Source organism: Lontra canadensis, unplaced genomic scaffold, assembly GCF_010015895.1.
Source record: "Lontra canadensis isolate GAN:19392208 unplaced genomic scaffold, GSC_riverotter_1.0 scaffold79, whole genome shotgun sequence".
Taxonomy (NCBI): Eukaryota; Metazoa; Chordata; class Mammalia; order Carnivora; family Mustelidae; genus Lontra; species Lontra canadensis.
Window position 1 is genome coordinate 346,825 of NW_022631073.1, and position 19,679 is coordinate 366,503.

At 61.7% G+C, this 19,679-nt stretch overlaps 1 protein-coding gene across 1 annotated transcript; it reads left to right on the forward strand.

Annotated features, from left to right (window-relative positions):
• Positions 1-49: 49 nt before the first annotated feature.
• TUBGCP2 (tubulin gamma complex associated protein 2) lies at positions 50-18,160 on the forward strand. Its single transcript, XM_032882049.1, has 18 exons — positions 50-90; positions 2,488-2,670; positions 3,882-4,010; positions 4,750-4,923; positions 5,885-6,044; positions 8,135-8,342; positions 8,627-8,826; positions 9,202-9,391; positions 9,946-10,091; positions 11,789-11,969; positions 12,638-12,818; positions 13,672-13,844; positions 14,103-14,231; positions 14,500-14,620; positions 14,987-15,130; positions 15,638-15,766; positions 16,442-16,605; positions 17,756-18,160. Exons 2-18 carry the CDS (start codon positions 2,521-2,523, stop codon positions 17,889-17,891), a joined length of 2,715 nt encoding a protein of 904 aa, XP_032737940.1. The 5' UTR covers positions 50-90; positions 2,488-2,520; the 3' UTR covers positions 17,892-18,160.
• The last annotated feature ends 1,519 nt before the right edge of the window (positions 18,161-19,679 follow it).

Here is a 19,679-nt window from a genome sequence, read left to right on the forward strand (position 1 = left end):
GGCGGGGCCGGAAGTGACGTGAGGCCATTTCCGCTGCCGGCGCGGGCCTCGGGGCTTCGGCGGGCTGGGCCGGGACGCGTTGTACCCGCGGTGAGTCCAGCCGGGGGTGGCGGCGCCTGAACCTTGGGGGCCGGCGGGGCGGGCGCGGCCCTCGTTCCCTGCGCGCCCGCCCGGCATGCGCAGCGCCTCCCCGCGCCGGCTGCCTGCGGCTCGCCCCCTCACCGCGCGCTGTCAGGCCCGCATGCCCGCGCGTTGGCGCCGCCCTGGCCGCCGCGCCGTCCGGCCGACCGTAGCGTCCGCACGCGGGACCTCGGGGTTCCCTTCCCGGACCCGCACCCGCGGACCGCCGCCCGGGGACGCCCACATTGCCCCTCCCAGCCTCCCTGCGCTCAACGTGTCCGCCTCCCGCCGGCAAGGCTGGGGCGGCCCCTGGGTCGTTCTGCTCCGAGCCGCGCACCGGACCCGAGCCCGCGCGGTCGTGGCGGCCCGCGCTCCCTCGTAGCGTTTCTTGTTGGAAGAAGGCCGCTCCGCCCCCTTGGCCCAGTGGCCCTCGCTTGGCCGGCCAGGCCCGGTCTGTCTGCCTGCCTTTCTGGCGTCCTGCGTCCCGCCCGCGCCCGAGACGTGCGGGGCTGTACGCCGTGCGCGGTGCCGCCGGGGGCACGTAGAGGCGGGCGCGGCCCCTTGGAGCCTCTGCCTGGCTGGGGAGACGCCCGGCCGGCTGTGAGACGGTTCCCCGCTTAGAGTGCTGGGGGCCCTGGGCGGCGGGCGGGCGGCTCTGAGGCCGACCCCACTGCCCACCCAGATGGTCCCGCGTGGAGTGGGGCGCACACGTGCTCGCGGCGGGCCGGGAGACGGGTTCTGCGTCTTCAACACATGAACACATAGCTCTGAGGTGTAATTCTGAGGGTGCAGTGACCTCGCTTCGTTCTGGAAGGAAAGGCTGGGGCCTGTGCGCCCCGTCGGTCCCTTCGCGGCCCGGAAGAGCTCTGGACGGACCGTAGCTCATCTCATGAAAAAGCGTTGAGAGTCTTGACGTTTTCTCACGAACGGCACAACGCTTTGCAGGCCCCTTTGTGCAGTTGGCTTTGAGCCCTCAGGAAAGACCCGCTGCCACTTCTCTCTGCCTCACTCACTCCTGGGGAAGCCCCCGGCCCCTCCTGCAGCCCACCGCTGGCTCACAGTGGGGAGGGGTTCCGCCCCTCCCCCACGGCTGTTTGGCTGCCAGCGGAGGAGCTCAGGAGTGGGCCTGGTGACGAGATGCTCCTGAGCGTTCTCAGTGGGCGCTGTTGACGTTTTCGGTGGGATGCTTCTCTTGGTGGTCCAGCTCTCTGGCCTCCTGCCCACCCAATACCCAGAGCCCCCTTCTGGTCGCTGTGACGAGCGGAAGCGTCCCTTACACACTTCCCGACGTCCTCCTGGGAGGTCCTGCCCGCCCTCGAGAGCCACCGTCGGTGCTGGAGTCGTCCACATCCCCACGGAGACCTGGTTTCTTTATGATCTTTGTGACGAGGGCGTGTCTGTGCTTGTACTTTTAGCACAAACACAAGGTTTCCTGCAGATAGTTCCACTTCTGAAGGGCTCTCCCCTGCGTGTACCTGGTGGACAGGTGTTTTTGGTGGGAAGCGCGGTGTGCTTGCCGTCTGGCCTGACGAAGGGTCTTCGGTGCAGCCAGCGCGGGACAACCCCCATTGCTGAGGACCCCTTGTAGCGCTCGGATGGAACCGGATGGCCTTAGATTCGGAGGGGCCTTGGGGGGAAGTTCCACGTCCTCTTTGCTGTCTTGCTCGTACGTTGCACTGCCTGTTGGAGGTCCTCTGTGATTGGTACCCGGTGGTTTGGGATGCTGTCGGTTCCCAAACTCGGATCCAGGGTTCCTTTTGTAAATCCAGCCCGTTCTCCAGGAATGACATTTCCACGCGATCAGCCCTAAGTAATAAAAGCACGTTTGTTCCTGCTTCTCCGGTGACGACGCCACTGGAACTTACTGGGTGTGGGCTCTTTGGTGCTCTATGAGGGTGATTGTGTTGAAGCCCAGCGCACAGCAGCTCTGTGGTAGGAGTAATAGTCACCCCTTGTCAGAAGCCCAGAGAGGCCAAGGTCTTTGCCTGCGGCCCCACCGCTCAGAACTGGCCAAGGCAGGGTTCAGACCGGCTAGGACTCCACAACCCATGCCCTGCTGTGCCTCGTATCGGTGGCTGTGGCTACCATGACCTGATTCGTACGTGTGCGTGTTTGTGCTGAACTCTTCTGCTCTTACGTTTGGAGACGGCCTGGCTCTGGCCAGTTCTCAGCGTCTGTGCCACAGGACTAGAGCTTCAGTCTCCTGGTGTGGAGCTGCAAATCAGTGCTCACTACTTAGTTCGCAAACGTGGCGTGTGTGCCCAGTCTTCTGTGCTCGATGCTCAATGTTGAACTGGGGCCTCCTCGTCCTCACCAGGCCTGTTAGCACAGTTTTATTTTTATAAACAGCTTTCCTCTCACTTTTAGGAGAACCTGTTGTGATGTTTCTGAGCCAAAACTATGAGTGAATTTCGGATTCACCACGACGTCAATGAGCTGCTCAGCTTGCTGCGTGTCCATGGAGGGGATGGGGCTGAGGTCTATATCGACCTGCTGCAGAAGAACAGGACACCCTATGTCACAACCACCGTATCTGCACACAGTGCCAAGGTGGGTTCCGTCCCTGGTGGTGCGCTGGGCCCCGGGCAAGCTGGGCCCCATCCTGGTGTAGCCTGTGCACAGAGTTCACGAGTTTCCTGACGGAACAGCCGTAGCATCACCAGTGTTGATGGCCGACAGCACTTGTGGAGGCTTTTCTTGGACCACGTCCTCTGCTCAACTCTGTGCTTCTGATGATTCCTTATACAAGCTCTTGTCACCCACCCTGTTGTACAGATGAGTAAATGGAGGCTCGGGGAGAGTGCTGGGGTGTCAGCCTGACCTCAGAACCCAGGTTCTGGGTCCTGTGAGGAAGGAGACTCCTGTTCCTCTGCACGGAAAGGAAGCTCCTGGTGGCGCCTGGCTGGCTCAGTTTGTGGAGCAGCTGGATCTCGGGGTCATGAGTTCGAGTCCCACGATGGGCGTAAAATTACTTAAAAAAAAATAAAAAACTTGAAAAGAAGAGGAAGCTCCTAGTATTAACTGTATTGAAATCCCTTTAAAGCAGATTTTTCTATCTTTATTCAAATAATGTATAATTCAAAATTACGGATTTTCAGTAAAGAGAATTTTTAAATTTATTTTTAGAAACACACTGTGAACTTCAGTTATTTAAATAGGTTTACAATGGCAGCGGGAGAGTTAGGAAAACTTACTGGGCAGGCAGTGTTTGGGAACACAGAAGTGAATGTGATTTATTACAAAGGGAGCGCCGAAAATCAGTGAGCGGACATAACCCAGAGCTGAGCCCAGCTCTGGAGCGAAGAGTGATGAACGTACAAAGCAAGTGCGTAAAATGGTAAAAAAAATCCACGTGGCTGTTTCCTGATCTCAGGCTGAGGAAGCAGGAGCTACAGAGGAGTGTGTAGGGCTAACGGCGCGTGTTGGGTGTAAGTCTTACTTCAGACGTATGGGATCATTTAGCCTACCTAGTTGCACTGTTTCGGCGTTTGTGTTAGTTTTCTGGAAGATTTCTTTTTTAAGATTTTCTTTTTTAATTTGACAGAGACCACAAGTAGGCAGAGAGGCAGGCAGAGAGAGAGGGAGAAGCAGGCCCCCCACAGAGCAGAGAGCCCAGTGCGGGGCTCGATCCCAGGACCCCGGTTTCACGACCTGAGCCGAAGGCAGAGGCTCAACCCACTGAGCCCCCCAGGTGCCCCTCTGGAAGCTTTTTAAAAGTTGTTTGCTATTGGCACTGAATCTCTCCTGTTTATGCTTTTGAGGTTAAAATAGCAGAATTTTCTCGTACTCCGGAAGATTTTCTAAAAAAGTATGATGAACTGAAATCTAAAAACACGAGGAACCTTGACCCGCTGGTGTACCTGTTATCAAAACTCACAGAAGACAGAGAGGTACTGGCTGTGTGGGCTCGCGTGGGGAGTGTCGGGCAAGGCGACTGGGACGCGGGCTCCTGACGGAGCTCGTCGGGTGGGATTGCTCCGATGGACACTCACGAGATGTGCTCCGTTGACACAACGCCTCTGACGGCACATTTCTGCCCCCATGTAGCTCCTTCGACGTGACGTAGGAACGTGTCTGTGGAGCTTCAGAAGGGACAGTGACTCGCGCTGGGATGAACTTGAGAAGTAGTACAGCCCTTACTTCCCAGGCTGGGGGCCTTTATTTTTCATCGTGTCCGATGTGTTTTCGTGTGTTGTGCATCGGACGTGTGCTGCTCACGCGCTAAGAAAAGCAGTTGGTGTCGAGGCCGGCAGAGCCGCTGCACCGACGGGATCGGCCCTCTCCTCTGCGGGCCCAGGGCCTGTTCAGGGGTGCAGGGTGTGGCTAGGCCCATTTGACTGCCCGCGCTGGGGATGGACAAAGGGACGCGGTCTTGCCACGGCCCGGGAGACTGGCAGAGTGTAGTGAAAGGACCGTCCCCTTGGGAGTGGTGTTTCGGGAGTGGCTGTCGGGCGGCCTTGGGGTGCTCCTCGTCTCCTGCGTTGGAGCCGTGGCACCTCGCAGCAGCAGACACCGAGAGACGGGACTGCAGCTCCGGGCCTCACGGGGGTCCTGCCGTCCCTCCACGTGGAGTCGGGAAGGAAGGAGCCAGGGCTGGCCCGTGCGACGCACCGTCTCGTGTGTTTCCAGACGCTGCAGTATTTACAGCAGAACGCGAAAGAGCGCGCGGAGCTCGCCGCCAGTGCTGCAGGCGGCACCACCAGCTTCAGCGCCCCAGCCGCGGCCTCCAGGATCTCGGCGCAGGAGCTGGAGGAGCTGAGGAAGCAGCTTGGCAGTGTGGCCGCGGGCTCCACGCCGCAGCAGGTACGGGGTCCCCGCCGCCCTTGTGGGGGACAGTCCTGGACCACAGGACTAGACGACGGTGCAGGAAGGTTCTGACCTACCAGGCTGTCGGGCTTGCCTGCTGGGGACCCTCGCGTGGCTCTCAGTCTCCGTTAATTGTGATTCTTCCTTCCCCTCGATTAGTTTTTGGTAGTTTGTTTTTCTAAGATTGTACTTTGTAGATCATTTTCTCTGCGCCGTTTTCTGTCTCTCATACTTAAAAGCTGCTTCCTCCTGCTCTCGATTTCATGTCCTGCCCCAGCGCCTGGCTGGACGACCGTGAGGGTCTGAGCAGGGTCTCTGCTTGTCCAGTTCAGTGGCTCCGACAGGCACGACGGCCAGTGCTGGCTGGGACTGTCTCACATCAGCACCACGGGTGTCCTCACTCTGCTACCCTGTATGACAGATGAGCAGATGGTTTGCACCCGCCCTCTCTCTGGCCACCCTGGACCTGGGACTTCTGAAAGCTGGGTCCCTGGAACTGCCCTGGTCAGCTTCCGGTGGCCTGTCACACAGGAGGACCACTGCTCTGGGCATGTGCTGCAGGTGCTGGCCTCTCCCCCTGGACCTAAGGGGCCTAGGTGGTGGCCCCCTTCTCCAGTTGGCTGTCCCTGGAGCCTTGTCTCCACCCATCAGGTCATGTCTAGACTTTGTGCCACCAGGAAAAAGCCATTGAATCTCTGTGTAGGTGTGCCCAGGAAGGGTGCAGCCCGTTCTGGTGCTCCTGGGGTCCCTGGGGGTCCTGCAGACCGAGAGCCTGAGGAGGGGTGGGGTCCCTGTCATACAGCCAGCGCCTGGCACCGTGATGGGCCTGGAGACACTCCTTTCTTCACATCTGTACTGAGCCTTCATGTGCCGGGTGACTGATTTCTCCCATGCCCTAGATGTCTGTTTTAAGTGTTGGTACTGAAAGTCTGTTTCTTTTTCTTTTTGAAAATTCCAGTCTCTGGAACTTACAAGAAAGCTGCTTCGAGATAAGCAGAACAAAAAAAATTCGGGCCAGCGCCTCCCGGTCTTTCCACCGTGGGTGTACGAGAGACCCACACTGGCGGGGGATTTCCTGACTGGCTCAGGCGTAAGCACAGACGCGGCTGTGCCTATAGGTATGTGATGCGCATTTCCAATATCCGGGCGCCCTTGAGCAGCGTGGCGCACCGACCTTCCTGAGTTCTCGTCCTTGGTAGCGCCAGGCTCTTAGGTCCTCGCTGCCTCGGCATGTCCCTTTCTCTCCTGCTCCCCCCACCCTCCCTGCCAAGTGCATCCTTGGGGCTTGCTCTCAGGTCTTCCTTGCTACTTTCCCTTTGCAGGGTGACCTCGTTTGTTTATTGCCTCCGTTGCGATCCCAGATCTGTACCCTCAGGACGTCTCCCTGAACTTTGGTCTCCCCTGGGCATCTGTCTGTCATGTGTGCCTGCAGTGGGGCTCCTGACCTTCCCTCTAATGTCTCTACTTTTCCCGTGGTGACTGGTGTCACAGTTCACCGGGTCCCGGAGCTGGGGGCAGCACGTGTGCTTGCTTCCCCCGCTGCACCGACCTGGTCCCAGGTCCCCCACCTCCCTCTGCTGCTCTTGCCCAGACGCGGTCCTTCTGCTCTCACTGGCTTGGGGCTCAGCACCTCCCCAGAGCTCCCTGTGGTAAAGGAAGGTCTGGATCTGCCCTGCCTAGTGCGGGGCCGTCTGCTGGATGTAGCTCCTGGGCGATGAGGTGCGGCTGGTGTGGCTGAGCAGTGGACATCTGTTTCCCTCTCACTTGGCCCAGGTAGCCGGCGGCATGGGTCCTCGCACCCAGCCCTGCTGCCGTCATCGCAGAGCTGGCGGCTTTGAGACTCCGGCCTGTGTCCCACGTGGCCTGTCTGGTGACTCCCCCAGCGCTGGCGGACAGGCCTCCTGGCCACGCCTCACCGTGCAGTGTCCCTCACCCTGGCTTGCTCCCGTGTCCCTTCAGAGCTCAGCCTCCAGGCCAGCTGTGCCACCCGTGGCTGTTCCTTTCCTCGGCCTGCGACCTGGTCCTTTTCCATGTGCGGGTAGGGTGCTGGAGGGGCATGGTGGCGTCTGTCCCCAAGGCCAGGGGCCCTACCCCAAGGCCAGCTGACCTGGTGCTGTACCCCTCACCTCCCACTGAGAGCGTCCACTGGGGCTCTAACTGGGCGATGCTCAGATCTCAAGTGAGTGGTGGTGGGGCTTGGTGGCAATTCCTAGACGGCACCCCCGCACTTGAGGAACAGGAAGCTGCACCTCACCGCTTCAGTCGGAGCCGTGAGTGAGCTCGTCCTGACAGCCGCTGGCGTCGGGAAGAGGAAACGGAGCTTGAAGTTCACGCGACCCATGCCACTCACGGACAGGTGGCTGCTGGGCTCAGAGCCTGTGTCCTGCCGTCAGCAGGCTGGCGTGCGGGTGTGTGACGCCAGCTGAGCTTTTGTGAACTGACGTGTGGGGCAGTGCCGTCCGGATCCACCAAGCCTGGGTTCTGGGATGCCGTGGGGTTGTCGGGGCCACCCCCTGGGCCAGCTGCGCAAGGCTGGGCTGCAAGGCAAGGACGCAGAGACACCCTTGTCACTGCCACCTCTGGCTCCCCACGCGTGGTGGTCTGTCCCAGCAGGTGCTCGGGAGGACGGCGAGGGTTGTCCTGGGGCTGTGAACCGAGAGGGGCAGGGAGCTGCTGGGGCCAGGAGGCCTTTGGCCGGCGGCCTTGGTTGATGGCACAGGACTGTCCTCAGTTAGATGGTGGTAAGGAAGCCGCCTTGTACGGCACACACGTGCTGGAAATTGTCACCTCTTCAAAGCCTTCAAAGACAGTCTTATCCCATGGCAACCCAGGCCTGTTACGTTGTAGTAAGTGCTGTAAGAACGGCTTCCGCCAGAAGTGCTTCTTGCATCCTTAACTTGATCGGCTTAAATGTCGAGCTTGTACTTGTGTCGGAGGGTTTTATCTGTCTGGTGCTTCAGGGCTGTGGCACACTGCCCAGGCCCCACCTGTCCTGTGCTCCTGATGCTTTCCGAATCCCGGCCTTTGTGCCTCCCTGGGATGCGTCAGATCCCAGTGAACAGCCGGATTCTCATGGTCATGAATGTTTGAGGGAATCACAGGGAAATCAGCAGAAGGTACCTGAGCAGATGGGGTCAGGAGAAAGGCCAGTGGGAGTGAGGGGCCCTGGAAGTGAGGCCGTGGCCCAGCTGGTATCTGCGGCCCACAGGCACGCTGCCCCTGGCCTCCCAGGAGTCGGCCGTGGTGGAGGACCTGCTGTATGTGCTGGTGGGTGTGGACGGCAGGTACATCACCGCCCAGCCCCTCACCGGGAGGCAGAGCCGCACCTTCCTCGTGGACCCCAACCTCGACTTGTCCATCAGGGAGCTGGTGAACAGGATCCTCCCCGCGGCTGCCAGTTACTCCACAGTGACCAGGTAGGCGCCCGACAGGCCTTGAGGCTGGACGCAGGCCTTCCCGGGCACTCTTCACCCTGCGGCGCACACTCTGTGTTCGTGAGGTCATTTGAATCCTCTTCTAGAAAGCGTCCTCGTCTTGTTGCGACCGGTCTCGTGCCTGGCACGGTTCTGAGGGGCCTGGGGACGAGTGCGGGGGCTGGTGTCTACACGCTTGAGAGGGGAGGGGGCTCAGAACGTCTGACCTCTGATTGGAACATGTAGCCTCCCCTGCTCATGGGTCCCGGTGCTCTTTTCCCTCCTAGGTTCATTGAAGAAAAGTCTTCCTTCGAGTACGGACAGGTGAACCACGCCTTGGCGGCCGCCATGAGAACCCTCGTGAAGGAGTACCTGATCCTGGTCACGCAGCTGGAGCAGCTGCAGAGGCAGGGCCTCCTGTCCCTCCAGAAGCTCTGGTTCTACATCCAGCCAGCCATGCGCACCGTCGACATCCTGGCCTCCCTGGGTACGTGCCTGCCCCCCACCTCGCCACACCGGCCAGGCCCTGGGAGGCACTTGGGGCAGCGGGCAGGCACGTTCCATGGTGGAGCGCGTCGTGGCGTGTGAAGGTGAAACTCCCAGGCCAGGCTCGCATCCACTTCCTCACCAAGGACACCAGGGTGTGAGGCCAAAGCCTGTATTGCTTCCTGTTTTAGTTTGTGGCAGGAAAACTCTGGAAGCGCTTACTGATAAATGCTCGTTAGTGATTTCGAGCTTATGGTTTGAGTGTCTCCCACAGAAGGATCATCTGTCCCTAGAAGGAGGTCCTGGTCTGTTGTCACCTAGCTGGGGCAGCCATGGGCACCCCTTCTCAGCTGACTGCTGCCTCCCCTCCTGGCAGCCACCTCGGTGGATAAAGGCGAGTGTGTCGGGGGGTCCACCCTGAGCCTTCTCCACGACCGGAGCTTCAACTACACGGGCGACAGCCAGGCGCAGGAGCTGTGCCTCTACCTCACCAAGGCCGCCAGTGTGCCGTACTTTGAGATTCTGGAAAAGTGGATCTATAGAGGGATAATCGATGACCCGTACAGGTAGGACTCGCGGAGCCTGAGGGAGTCGGGGACGACAGCCACGTGCAGCCACGCAGCCCAGAGAGGCTTCAGCACGCCGAGGGGCCCTCCTGGCCTCGCCGTGGGCTTCCGTCCCCGCTGGCGAGGGCTCCTTCCCAGCCTGGGGGTTTCAGTACGTCACGGAGCCAGGCGGCTCGAGGACAGCTGTACTGCTCAGGCACTTTCAAAGTCAGGGCTAGAAGCAGTGTGTTTCTGCTGCTGGTTCCAGTAACAGTCTGAGGGGAGGGCCTGACAGGGAACGTGTTTCAAAACCGCGCCCCGCTAAGTGATGTCTCACCCCTGCGGTTGGGACCGGCTCGTTGCCTGGTTTCGCACGGGAGGGAAGGGCTGCGTTTCCTGACGGGCGGGACCACGGAGCGGTCAGCCTGCGCCCCGGGGCCCTGAATTCCTCAGAGCCTCAGAGCGGGCGCGCAGCTGGGCACTGACGGGTGACACCGCTCGTGGGCGTGGGACCTCCCGAGCCTGCTGGGCCGTCGAGCTCGGCTTGCCGCCTGAGAGCGTCCTGTGCTCGCCAGCGAGTTCATGGTGGAGGAGCACGAGCTGCGGAAGGAGAAGATCCAGGAGGACTACAACGACAAGTACTGGGACCAGAGGTACACCGTGGTGCAGCGGCAGATCCCCTCCTTCCTGCAGAAGATGGCCGGCAAGGTGCTCAGCACAGGTGAGCCCCGTGCCCCAGCCCAGTGCACACTTGCCCTCTGTCCTGTGGCTATCCTTGTGTCCCTGCTGCGGGGCAGGTGCCCCGCTGTGCACAGGGCTGGAACAGCCTCCGCAGGGCCTTCCTGCGCCTCGTCGCTGTCCTGTCCAGCTCCTGTGGCTCTGGGCGCCATTGTTTTGTTCTCTGGCCCTGGGAGGTTGTCTCCAGATGACTTTTCTCCACTACCTTGTTTCTAGAAACCATTGACAGGAAAATTTCTTTCCTGCTCCCAGCCGGCCCCAGACATGCGGCTTTTCCACGCCAACGTCCAGCTCTGCTGCTGCCTGTGGACACCCGCTGGGTGTCCCGTGAATCCACCCAGTCCTGGCACGGACCACCCAGGGTTGGTGGGTGTGGGCTCCTCGGCCTCGGAGCTCAGGCTCTCAAGGCGGCCCCCGCGTCTACAGTGCCGGGGCCCTAGGCCACCTGCACGGCCATCTGATGCGGCTGCGCGTTGGAGGTTCCCCTGACGCCCCGGTGCAGGGTTGGCCATTTGCTAGTGCGGCTCACGGAACTCAGGGAGACACCGTGTTTTCTAGATCACCGCGTTGTTAGCAAGGACGCGGGCGAGCAGCCGCGTGAAGAGGTCCTCGGGTCGAGGTCTGGGCGGGTGCCGAGCACGGGAGCTCCTACACGCCTGGCACCGGGGGCGCCGCCTGCGTGCGGATGTGTTCAGCACCCGGACACGCGCCTCGCTGCTCCGTGTAGGGCTTTAGGGAGGTTCCGCGACGCAGGCACGAGTGAGGGGATCTTTGGCCGTTGGTGTCTTATTCCGCCTCTGGCCCCTCCCCCTCCCCGGCGCCAGGGGGCGAGACCAGACCTCCAGTCTCTGGTCACAGGGTTGGGTCCCCGGCACGCAGCCCCCATCCCGAGCTGTCCGGGGGCCGCCCGGAGTCACCTCGCGGGGACAAACTCAGCTGCTTGGAGGGGCCTCCTGGGTCTCGAGGTCGCAAGGGTTGTCGGAGCTCGGTGCCAGCAGCGGGGACAGAGGCCAAGGGTCCATGTCCTTGTGGGTCACTGTCATACACCACCACAGGAAAAGCGGTCAAGGACATGGGCCTCAGTGGCCCAGCGGTGTTCCAGTCGCCATCACGTGGGCTGGGAACCCGAGTTAGAAGCACAGAAGGGCTGAGGTACTAGACAGGCTTAAGCCAGGGACTCGGCGGTCAAGGATGCGTTTGGAAGAGGACTGAAAATCTCACTCTCCGAAAGCTTCTCGGAATCATTTCTGTGCTTTGTCAGAAAACCCTGGCTAAGAGAGAGCCCGGCCCGTTTCAGCACTTAGCGCTTCTGTCCTTCGTGGACATCAGTTGTGTTTCCCTGCCTTGTGTAAAGGGCTCTAGGACCGTGTTTCCAGGCCCCAGCTGGTATTGGGGTCACAGTATCTGAGCTTCAGGCCTGTGGTTTAGTGTCTGTATATAGTGAAATTTTTTTTTTAATATTTTATTTATTTATTTGACAGAGAGAGATCACAAGTAGGCAGAGACGCAGGCAGAGAGAGAGGGAGAAGCAGGCTCCCCGCTGAGCAGAGAGCCTGATGCGGGGCTCGATCCCAGGACCCTGAGATCATGACCTGAGCCAAAGGCAGAGGCTTAACCCTCTGAGCCACCCAGGTGCCCCTATAGTGAAATTTTTTATCTGTTTTCTTCTTGTCTTTTCAGGAAAATACCTGAACGTAGTCAGAGAGTGTGGCCACGATGTCACCTGCCCAGTGGCCAAGGAGATCATCTACACTTTGAAGGAGCGGGCGTATGTTGAGCAAATCGAGAAGGCTTTTAACTATGCCAGCAAGGTCCTGCTGGCCTTCCTGATGGAGGAGAAGGAGCTCGTGGCGCACCTGAGGTCAGCTTCTGCCTTCCACCTTCTCACTCAGCTGTGGAGCCCTCCCGGTGTCTGACCGAGGCCAGACGCTCTTAGCGTCCCCGTTTTGTCACTAGAAACACAAGCTGCCAGGTTGTCTCCGGCCTAAGAACCTTGCACATTTGTGACCCTGCCGCCTTGTCCTGCTTCCCAAGAGGCTCAGTGGGGCCGTGTCTGCCAGTGTTACCTTGTCAGAGGTGGTCCAGCTTGCCAGCCTTGCCCCCAAGCAGGGCCACCAGCCCCTTCTGGGCAGTGTTTCTTGCCGTAGTCGGACACAGAGGTCCTTCACCCGTGCCTCAGAGCTGTTTGTCCCTGCTCTTCAGAAGCTGGCCGCCGGCCTCCCCTTTCTAATGTACTTCTCTGGTCTATGGCCTTAGCCCCCTGAACGCACCTGGTCTTGTCTGATCCCGGAAGCTGAGCAGGGTCGGGCCAGTTAGTACGGTCTGTGTACTTCCGTGGGGAGTGCTGCGGGGCTCGGCTCACCCTCCCTGGGCCGTACGGCCCACGCCAGCCGTGCCCACCACGTCGTCCAAACCGTGGGTGGTGGTGGGAGCCGTGTGTCTGCACACAGCTCTTCCTTGTCGGCCGCCTGTCGGTTTTCCTGAGTCTGGGCCGCTCTGCGTGACCTCCGGGCCCCACCTGCTCTTCAGGTCCATCAAGCGCTACTTCCTGATGGACCAGGGGGACTTCTTTGTGCACTTCATGGACCTCACCGAGGACGAGCTGAAGAAACCGGTGGACGACATCACGCCCACCCGTCTGGAGGCGCTCCTGGAGCTGGCCCTGCGCATGAGCACGGCCAACACGGACCCCTTCAAGGATGATCTCAAGGTGGGCCGGGGGCCGGGGCTGGGGCCGGGGCAGCACCCTCAGACCCACGTTCCCGTGTCCGGAGAGGTGGAGTGGCTGCCCGAGCAGGACGGCCGACGTGCAACCCCGGGGGGACCTGACTCCTGCCGGTGCTACCACAGCTCACCCTTGGGCAGCACGGGGCGACCCGAGCAGGCGTGCTCGCGCGCAGCCTTCTTCGTGGGGACAGTACAGTGACGTGGACGCGTTTCCTTTTTACTAACATCTCCTCCCTTGTAGCTTGCGTTATCGTGAAGCACACCCCGTGCTGCAGCGCACGACACACGTGCCCGTCGCCTGTCTGCGAGCCCCCCAGGCAGCTGTCGGCTGTTTGCCACCGGGGTTAGGGGAGGTCAGCAGACCCCGTGGGTTTTCAGCTGAACCAGCACGTTCACAGTCAGCATGACTCGCTGCGTAGTTCCTCGTTTACGCCCGTGGTACTTACACGTCGTCTCCGCACTTCTCCTTTTTGGCTTGGTGGAAGCGGCTGAGGCCTTACTGGCAGACACTCGTTTCGTAAGCCGGCCTTCCGGATGCGGGGTCCGTGCCAGAGGAAGCTGTGTCAGTCCCGGACTTGCTTCTCCAGCTCCCGTGGCAGCCGGGCTGGGGCCGCAGTCAGGACGCAGCACTTTTTTTTTTATAAGATTTTATTTATTTATTTGACAGAGATCACAAGCAGGCAGAGAGGCAGGCAGAGAGAGAGGGGGAAGCAGGCTCCCCACCGAGCAGAGAGCCCGATGCAGGGCTCGATCCCAGGACCCTGAGATCATGACCTGAGCCGAAGGCAGAGGCTTAACCCAGGTGGGTGGTGACCGTTTTTTCTTTCTTTCTCAAGATCGATCTGATGCCTCATGACCTCATCACTCAGCTGCTGCGGGTTCTGGCCATCGAGACCAAGCAGGAGAAGGCGATGGTCCATGCCGACCCCACTGAGCTCACGCTGAGCGGCCTAGAGGCCTTCTCCTTCGACTACGTCGTCAAGTGGCCCCTGTCGCTGATTATCAATAGGTGAGCGTTGGTCCTTCCGGCGCTGGCTTCCGTGGACGTGCTTCCAGGCTTGCAGGGACGGCAGGTTGTGCCCAGCAGACCGCTCGCAGCAGCTGTGCACGGTCACTCCTGCGCAGGGTGGGCCGCCCGGCTCCTGGGGTACAGGACGGCATCGGTGGTGTCAGAGCCTCGGCCTCCGTGTGCCGTGAGCATCACGATGGTCAAGGCCAGCGGCGCCCGCCAGGTGTTGCTCAGCATCCTGTGCCCCTCGTCTTGCAGGAAGGCGCTGACACGCTACCAGATGCTTTTCCGGCACATGTTCTACTGCAAGCACGTGGAGCGGCGGCTCTGCGGCGTCTGGGTCAGCAACAAGGCCACCAAGCAGTACCCGCCGCACGCCGCAAAATGGTGCGTCCCTCGGCCGCTGCACGCCCTGCCCACGGCTCTCGAAAGGCGGCTTGTCACCCCCTCGTCCCGTGACCCAGGACGGGTTTCGCACTGCAGCGGGGGCCGTGGCCCCCAGAGCAGACGCTGGCTCTGCCCCTCTATTGTCGGTCACCGGCTGGTGACAGCGGTGCCGTGTGTGCCTGTGTGTGGGCGCTCGGAGGAGGGGCCCCAAGCATGGAGCGGGGGGCGCGCGGCGGCCGCGGCAGGAACCGCCCTTGTGCTCGCGCAGGTTTGCCGGCGCCTTCACCCTGCGGCAGCGGATGCTCAACTTCATTCAGAACATTCAGTACTACATGAAGTTTGAGGTGCTGGAGCCGACCTGGCACGCGCTGGAGAAGAACCTGAAATCCGTAAGTCTGAGCTCGACACGCCACGCGGCACAGGCCGACCAGGGCGCACCACGTCGTCTCGGAGGGACGGAGCCCGGCCGCGAGTGTGGGGGGGGCTGGGGGCTGGGGCGGCTCTGTGTCCCTGCACACTGCAGGCCTGTCAGCACGTCCCAGAAGCGTGAAGGGACAGCAGCAGCGCCGCCTCCTTTCTGCGCTTAAGAACCCAAACCCTGGCCCTCCGCCAGCATGTTGAGCACCCAAAGCCATTGGGTCACGTAAGGGAAGGAAACAACACAGAAGCGTGCAGAGCCTCGGCCTGGCCCGTGCGGGGCTGCTCTCCTCACGGAGTCGTGCTGCGAGCCAAGGCGGTGCCCTCTCTCCGCACAGGCGTCCAACATCGACGACGTCCTGGGCCACCACACGAGCTTCCTGGACAACTGTCTGAAGGACTGCATGCTGACCAACCCCGAGCTGCTCAAAGTCTTCTCCAGACTCATGTCCGTGTGCGTCATGTTCACCAACTGCATGCAGGTGCGCCGCCCGCCACGCGCAGGCCTGTGTCCCCGAGCCCTCCTCCACCGCCAGGGGCCGGGGCCAGCAGCTGCCGCGGCTCCGACCTCGGCCCTGTGCGGGGCACCCGGCGTCTTTTTGTGCAGTTGCGGTGACTTGATTCAGTGACTCAAAATGCTGGCACAGAAAGTAAGTGTTGGGAGGCAGGGGGGTGACGCGAGGCTCACCAGGGCTCTAGAGCTGGGAGTCGAGCTGGAGGGCATGCAACATGGCAGCCGACCTCTGGGGCCAGGAGCCCGGGAACCAGATCTGTGTGGGGCTCACTGTCCTCAGAAGCCTGTTGGCGAGCTCCCGGATGGGCACCCTTGGAAGCCCACCCTTGTGGCACACCGTGGCCCCGAGTCCACGGCTGCTGCCCCGTGTGTGCCGCTCCGAGTCTGCAGACGGGGCCTCAGCTGTGCGGCAGCTCGTCCTTTACCGGGGCCGGGTTCCTGGAAGCTAACCGCCGCGTTTCTTCCTGACCCCAAGAGATTTACGCAGAGCATGAAGTTGGACGGCGAGCTGGGCCGGCTGATGCTGGAGCACGGCACGATGCTGGGGCCGCCCACGGAGGCCGAGCGGGCGGAGGAGCGTGCCCGGAAGGAGCTCGCTAGGAAGGTGTGCAGTGTGCGGCCCCTCCGCAGGCCCGCTGCTGGCCTGCACTCTGTTTTCCTTTTCGTTAAAAAAGGCTCATCCCAGTTAGGTTCCGAAACCGAGCTAGAGGGTCTCCTCTCCAGACTCGTCCAAGCCTCAGCTCGGCTGTGCGTGAGGGCGACGCCACAGTTCCCAGAGCAGGGCTTGGGGTGTCCGCGCCCGGCCTGCCACACAGGGCCCTGCCGGCGGAACAGTTAGAGCCCAGCCTTAACTAGAAGGGCCGGGTGTGTCCGCCTCCTCGGAGGGGATGCTGGGGACGCGGCCCGCAGTGCCAGCCGCAGCTCCGGAGGGGGTCCAGCCTGTGCTCCCGACCCACACCCTTGTGCCGAGAGGGAGCCGGGAGACAGTGCTGCGGCCGCTTGACAATCTGAGCTGCGTGAAGAACCCACGAGGGGCGCGGACTTGCTGTTTCCGTGTGGTGGGAGCAGGGCAGGGCGCCCGCTGCCCTAAAGGAGCGAGTCTGTGTCCCACGGCCTCAGGAAGTTTATGTCGCCTTAACTCTTATCACATGAAAACTTGCCCAAATCCCTCCTATTTTCTTTCCTTTTTTTTTTTAAGAAGGAGTGGGAGGGAAACCAAGCTGGTGGAGAGAGGGCCAGGGTGGAGCTGGGGCTCATGGTGTCCGACTGCGCCTTCCAGTACGTGGCTGAGCACGTGGATGCCCCCCAGCTGACCTCCAGCTTCGAGGCCACCATCAACAAGTTTGACAAGAACTTCTCAGCGCATCTGCTTGACCTTCTGGCCCGCCTGAGCCTCTACAGCACCAGTGACTGTGAGCACAGCATGGCCAGCGTCATCTCCAGGTGGGTGCGGGCGGCCTCCCGTGCGCTGCCGTGGCACCGTGCTGTGCCGTCGGCTCGGGGGTCCCAGCCTCCCCCCACGCTGCATGTGCTCCCCCACCGTTGCCTCAGGCCCCCTCGGGAAGGAGTGACTGAGGCGGGGTCTGCTTGGGCACGGCTTCCCCCTTCGCCTCCGGTGCCGCTGCTGGTCGCCTGCCGTGAGAGGCCCGTGCGCCGCGGTTAGTGTTCAGGCGTGAGTGCGCACCAGCGTGCGCCAGGCCGCCCCGTCGGTGCCCCAGCACCGGTCCCTGTCTGTGTGCTGGGCTGGGTCAGCCTCGCCCAACACTTGGCTCCCTGAGGCAAGACCCAGGATGCTGGCAGGGCCCCCCCAGCTCCCAGCCCTGGGCCGTGCGTGGCAGCGGCATCACCCCGTTTTCAGAAGAGCAGCCCGGAGGTGGGCGAGGACAGGGCCAGCGGTGCTGCTCAGGCCAGGACGTCGCTGGGGGCAAACAGTGGGGGTCATGGCAGTGCTTATTAAAGCCTGCAGGTTTGGGCTCTTGGGCCTGGGTGGGTCTTGTCGCCAGTCTCAGGAGCTGTCACGGAGCATTCCTGTTGACTCTGGGAGGGGCCCGTTGGGGAGGACAGTGTAGGGACGGTGAGGACAGGTGCAGGGGGCCAGCAAGTTGGTCAGCCAGTCTGTGGTTCTGGGGCCAGCAGGTTCCCATGGCCCGTGGAGCCTGGCAGTGACCTGGACGCCCCGCTCTGCAGATGCCCCACTCAGATTCCCAGGGGGTTGGGGCTTGTCTGCCTGGGAAGCTGTCAGGCGTCTGATGTCCTAAGTACAGGGCCTGGGAGGTGCCCACAGCCTGAGGCCCCCTCAGGCCCCTGTGCCAGGCAAGGCCAGCCCCAACATCCAGGGCCGGGGGGTGGGACGGGTACTCTGCTGGAAGCGCTTCTGCCTGAACTTCTAACGAGGGGTTCTGTGGTGCGGTTCTCGTGTCGCGTGGGTGTTTACGTTCTGATGTCCGTACTGCTTGCACCGGGAAGGCTGTGTGGGTGGGTGTCCCTCGCACCTGGTGCAGAGCCGACCCTTTGCCTGTGGGGGGATGGGCTGCCTGGCATGGCACTGCAGGGCAACCCAGCCGGCGTGCAGCCCAGCCCTCTCTTCCCGCAGACTGGACTTCAATGGCTTCTACACGGAGCGCCTCGAGCGTCTGTCTGCAGAGAGGAGCCAGAAGGCAGCCCCCCAGGTGCCCGTCCCACGGGGCCCCCCGGCATCAGTGCCCAGGGTCGCTGTCCCTGCACAGTGAGGCCGCCGGTGCCGTGAAGAAATGAGTTTGGAAGCTTTTACTTGAATATTGCCAAACCACCTGTTTCTGTTTAAACATAAAGTTTGAATGTTGTCCCTGCCGTGCTGGCCTCAGGTCCCAGGGTCCTGGGTTCTGCTGTGCCGCAGCCGCCCAGACCTGGGTGGGGGCGTGGGTCTCCACAGCTGTGCCCCTCTGTGAGCGGTCTTCAGTTGAGCAGGGCCACTTTTTGAAATGTTTTTCTTCTCAAATAAAGACAAAGTGAAAACATACGGTGTTTGCGCAACATGAAGATAATTACCAAGGTGCCATGCAGGGGACAGGGTCCAGGTGCCCACACGTGGTCTGGTACACTGGCCCGGACCCCCAGAAATCCAGCGTCATGCTAGGATGGGCTCCTGGCACTAGGGGGCAGCATGGTCCTCTCGCTGTCACTGGGCCTGCCCGAGGCTGGGTGAGTCCCGAGGACACCTGCGGCAGGGCTGGGGAACCTGACCCCGGCCTGCACCATGGCTGGGACCCCCACCACAGTGCTCTGCAGTACTCCTGCCGTGCTGCCCACCTGCCAGAGGTCATGTGTCACTGTCCCAGTTCAGCTCTGAGCACCTGCTTCCGGAGAGGGGTGTCCTGGTGGGCAAGGAAGAGTGAGAGCCAGAAGCAGGCTCCTGGAGGCAGCCTGGGCCCCCCCCCCTTGCAGCTGGGGTGTGGGCAGCCCCAGCCTGTCCACCACCTTGCACAGGAGGTACCGTGGAGCCGGGGGCTCCCGTTCAAGCCACAGGCTGTTTCCTCTTCCAGTCTAAAGCCTGTGGGGTGGCCTGTGAGCCATCACGGCCAGAGCCCCAGCATTGTGCAAACCTCGCGCTGTGAGCAGAGTAGCCCGCTGGCCCCTGGCTTGGGGCCCTCCTGCCCTGCCCTGAGGCCCAGAAACCTCGTGTCCCCATCCTGGGCTCTGGGCAGGAGGCTTGCCAATGCACCTCAGGGCTGCAGGTGGTGAGGGGGAGGGCCGAGGTGCATGTGGGGTCCTGGTCCTGGCTGCTGACAGCAGCTGCACGTGGCCGGTCCGAGCTGCCCACGGAGCGGAGCGTGGGCACCCACAGCAGCTTTGGGTTTTGCCTCTTCTTGTTCTCAAAGAACTGCCACATGCGAGGAAGGAAGAGATCAAGATCGCTGGGGCGTGGGGGCTCCTGTACCTCATTTCATCACAGGAAGTTGTGTGTGAGCAGGGGACAGAGCCCGTGTTTTCGGACCACTTCCACGGCCTCTGTCGCCTTTGCCTGAGATGCCTCCATGTCCACATCCACATCCACATCCATGAGCTCCTGCTGCCCTTCGCTCTGGAGGAAGTAATGGTCCAACTCTGCCCTCTGGCGCGGGACTGCCGGTGGGCAGCACAGGCTCCCACGCTGCCATCTCAGGGTGCTTGTCCAGAAAGCAGCTCCGGAGCCACGTGGTTCAGCTGCAGGCGGTCTGGGTGGGCAGGTGACAGGGACCCACCGGCAGGAACCCAGGTGCCAGGCCAGAGCGGGGGCGGCCCCACCCCCCCCCAGAGCAGGAAGAGGCACCGGGGCGCTGCGTGGGTAGCTCTCTGTTGCGCAGGAAGTCTGCGCCCCCGAGCCCCCCCTGCCACGCCCTGGACGGAGCACGTCCAAGCCACTGCTCGGCCAGCAGGCTCCTGGGCCAGGCCAGCTTGGGCTTCCTCACCTGCTCAGAGCAGAGGGGCGACCTTCCAGGGAGGGGCTCAGATAGTCTGTCCGCCGCCCCCTCCCTTAAATCGATCCGCATTTGTGAAGC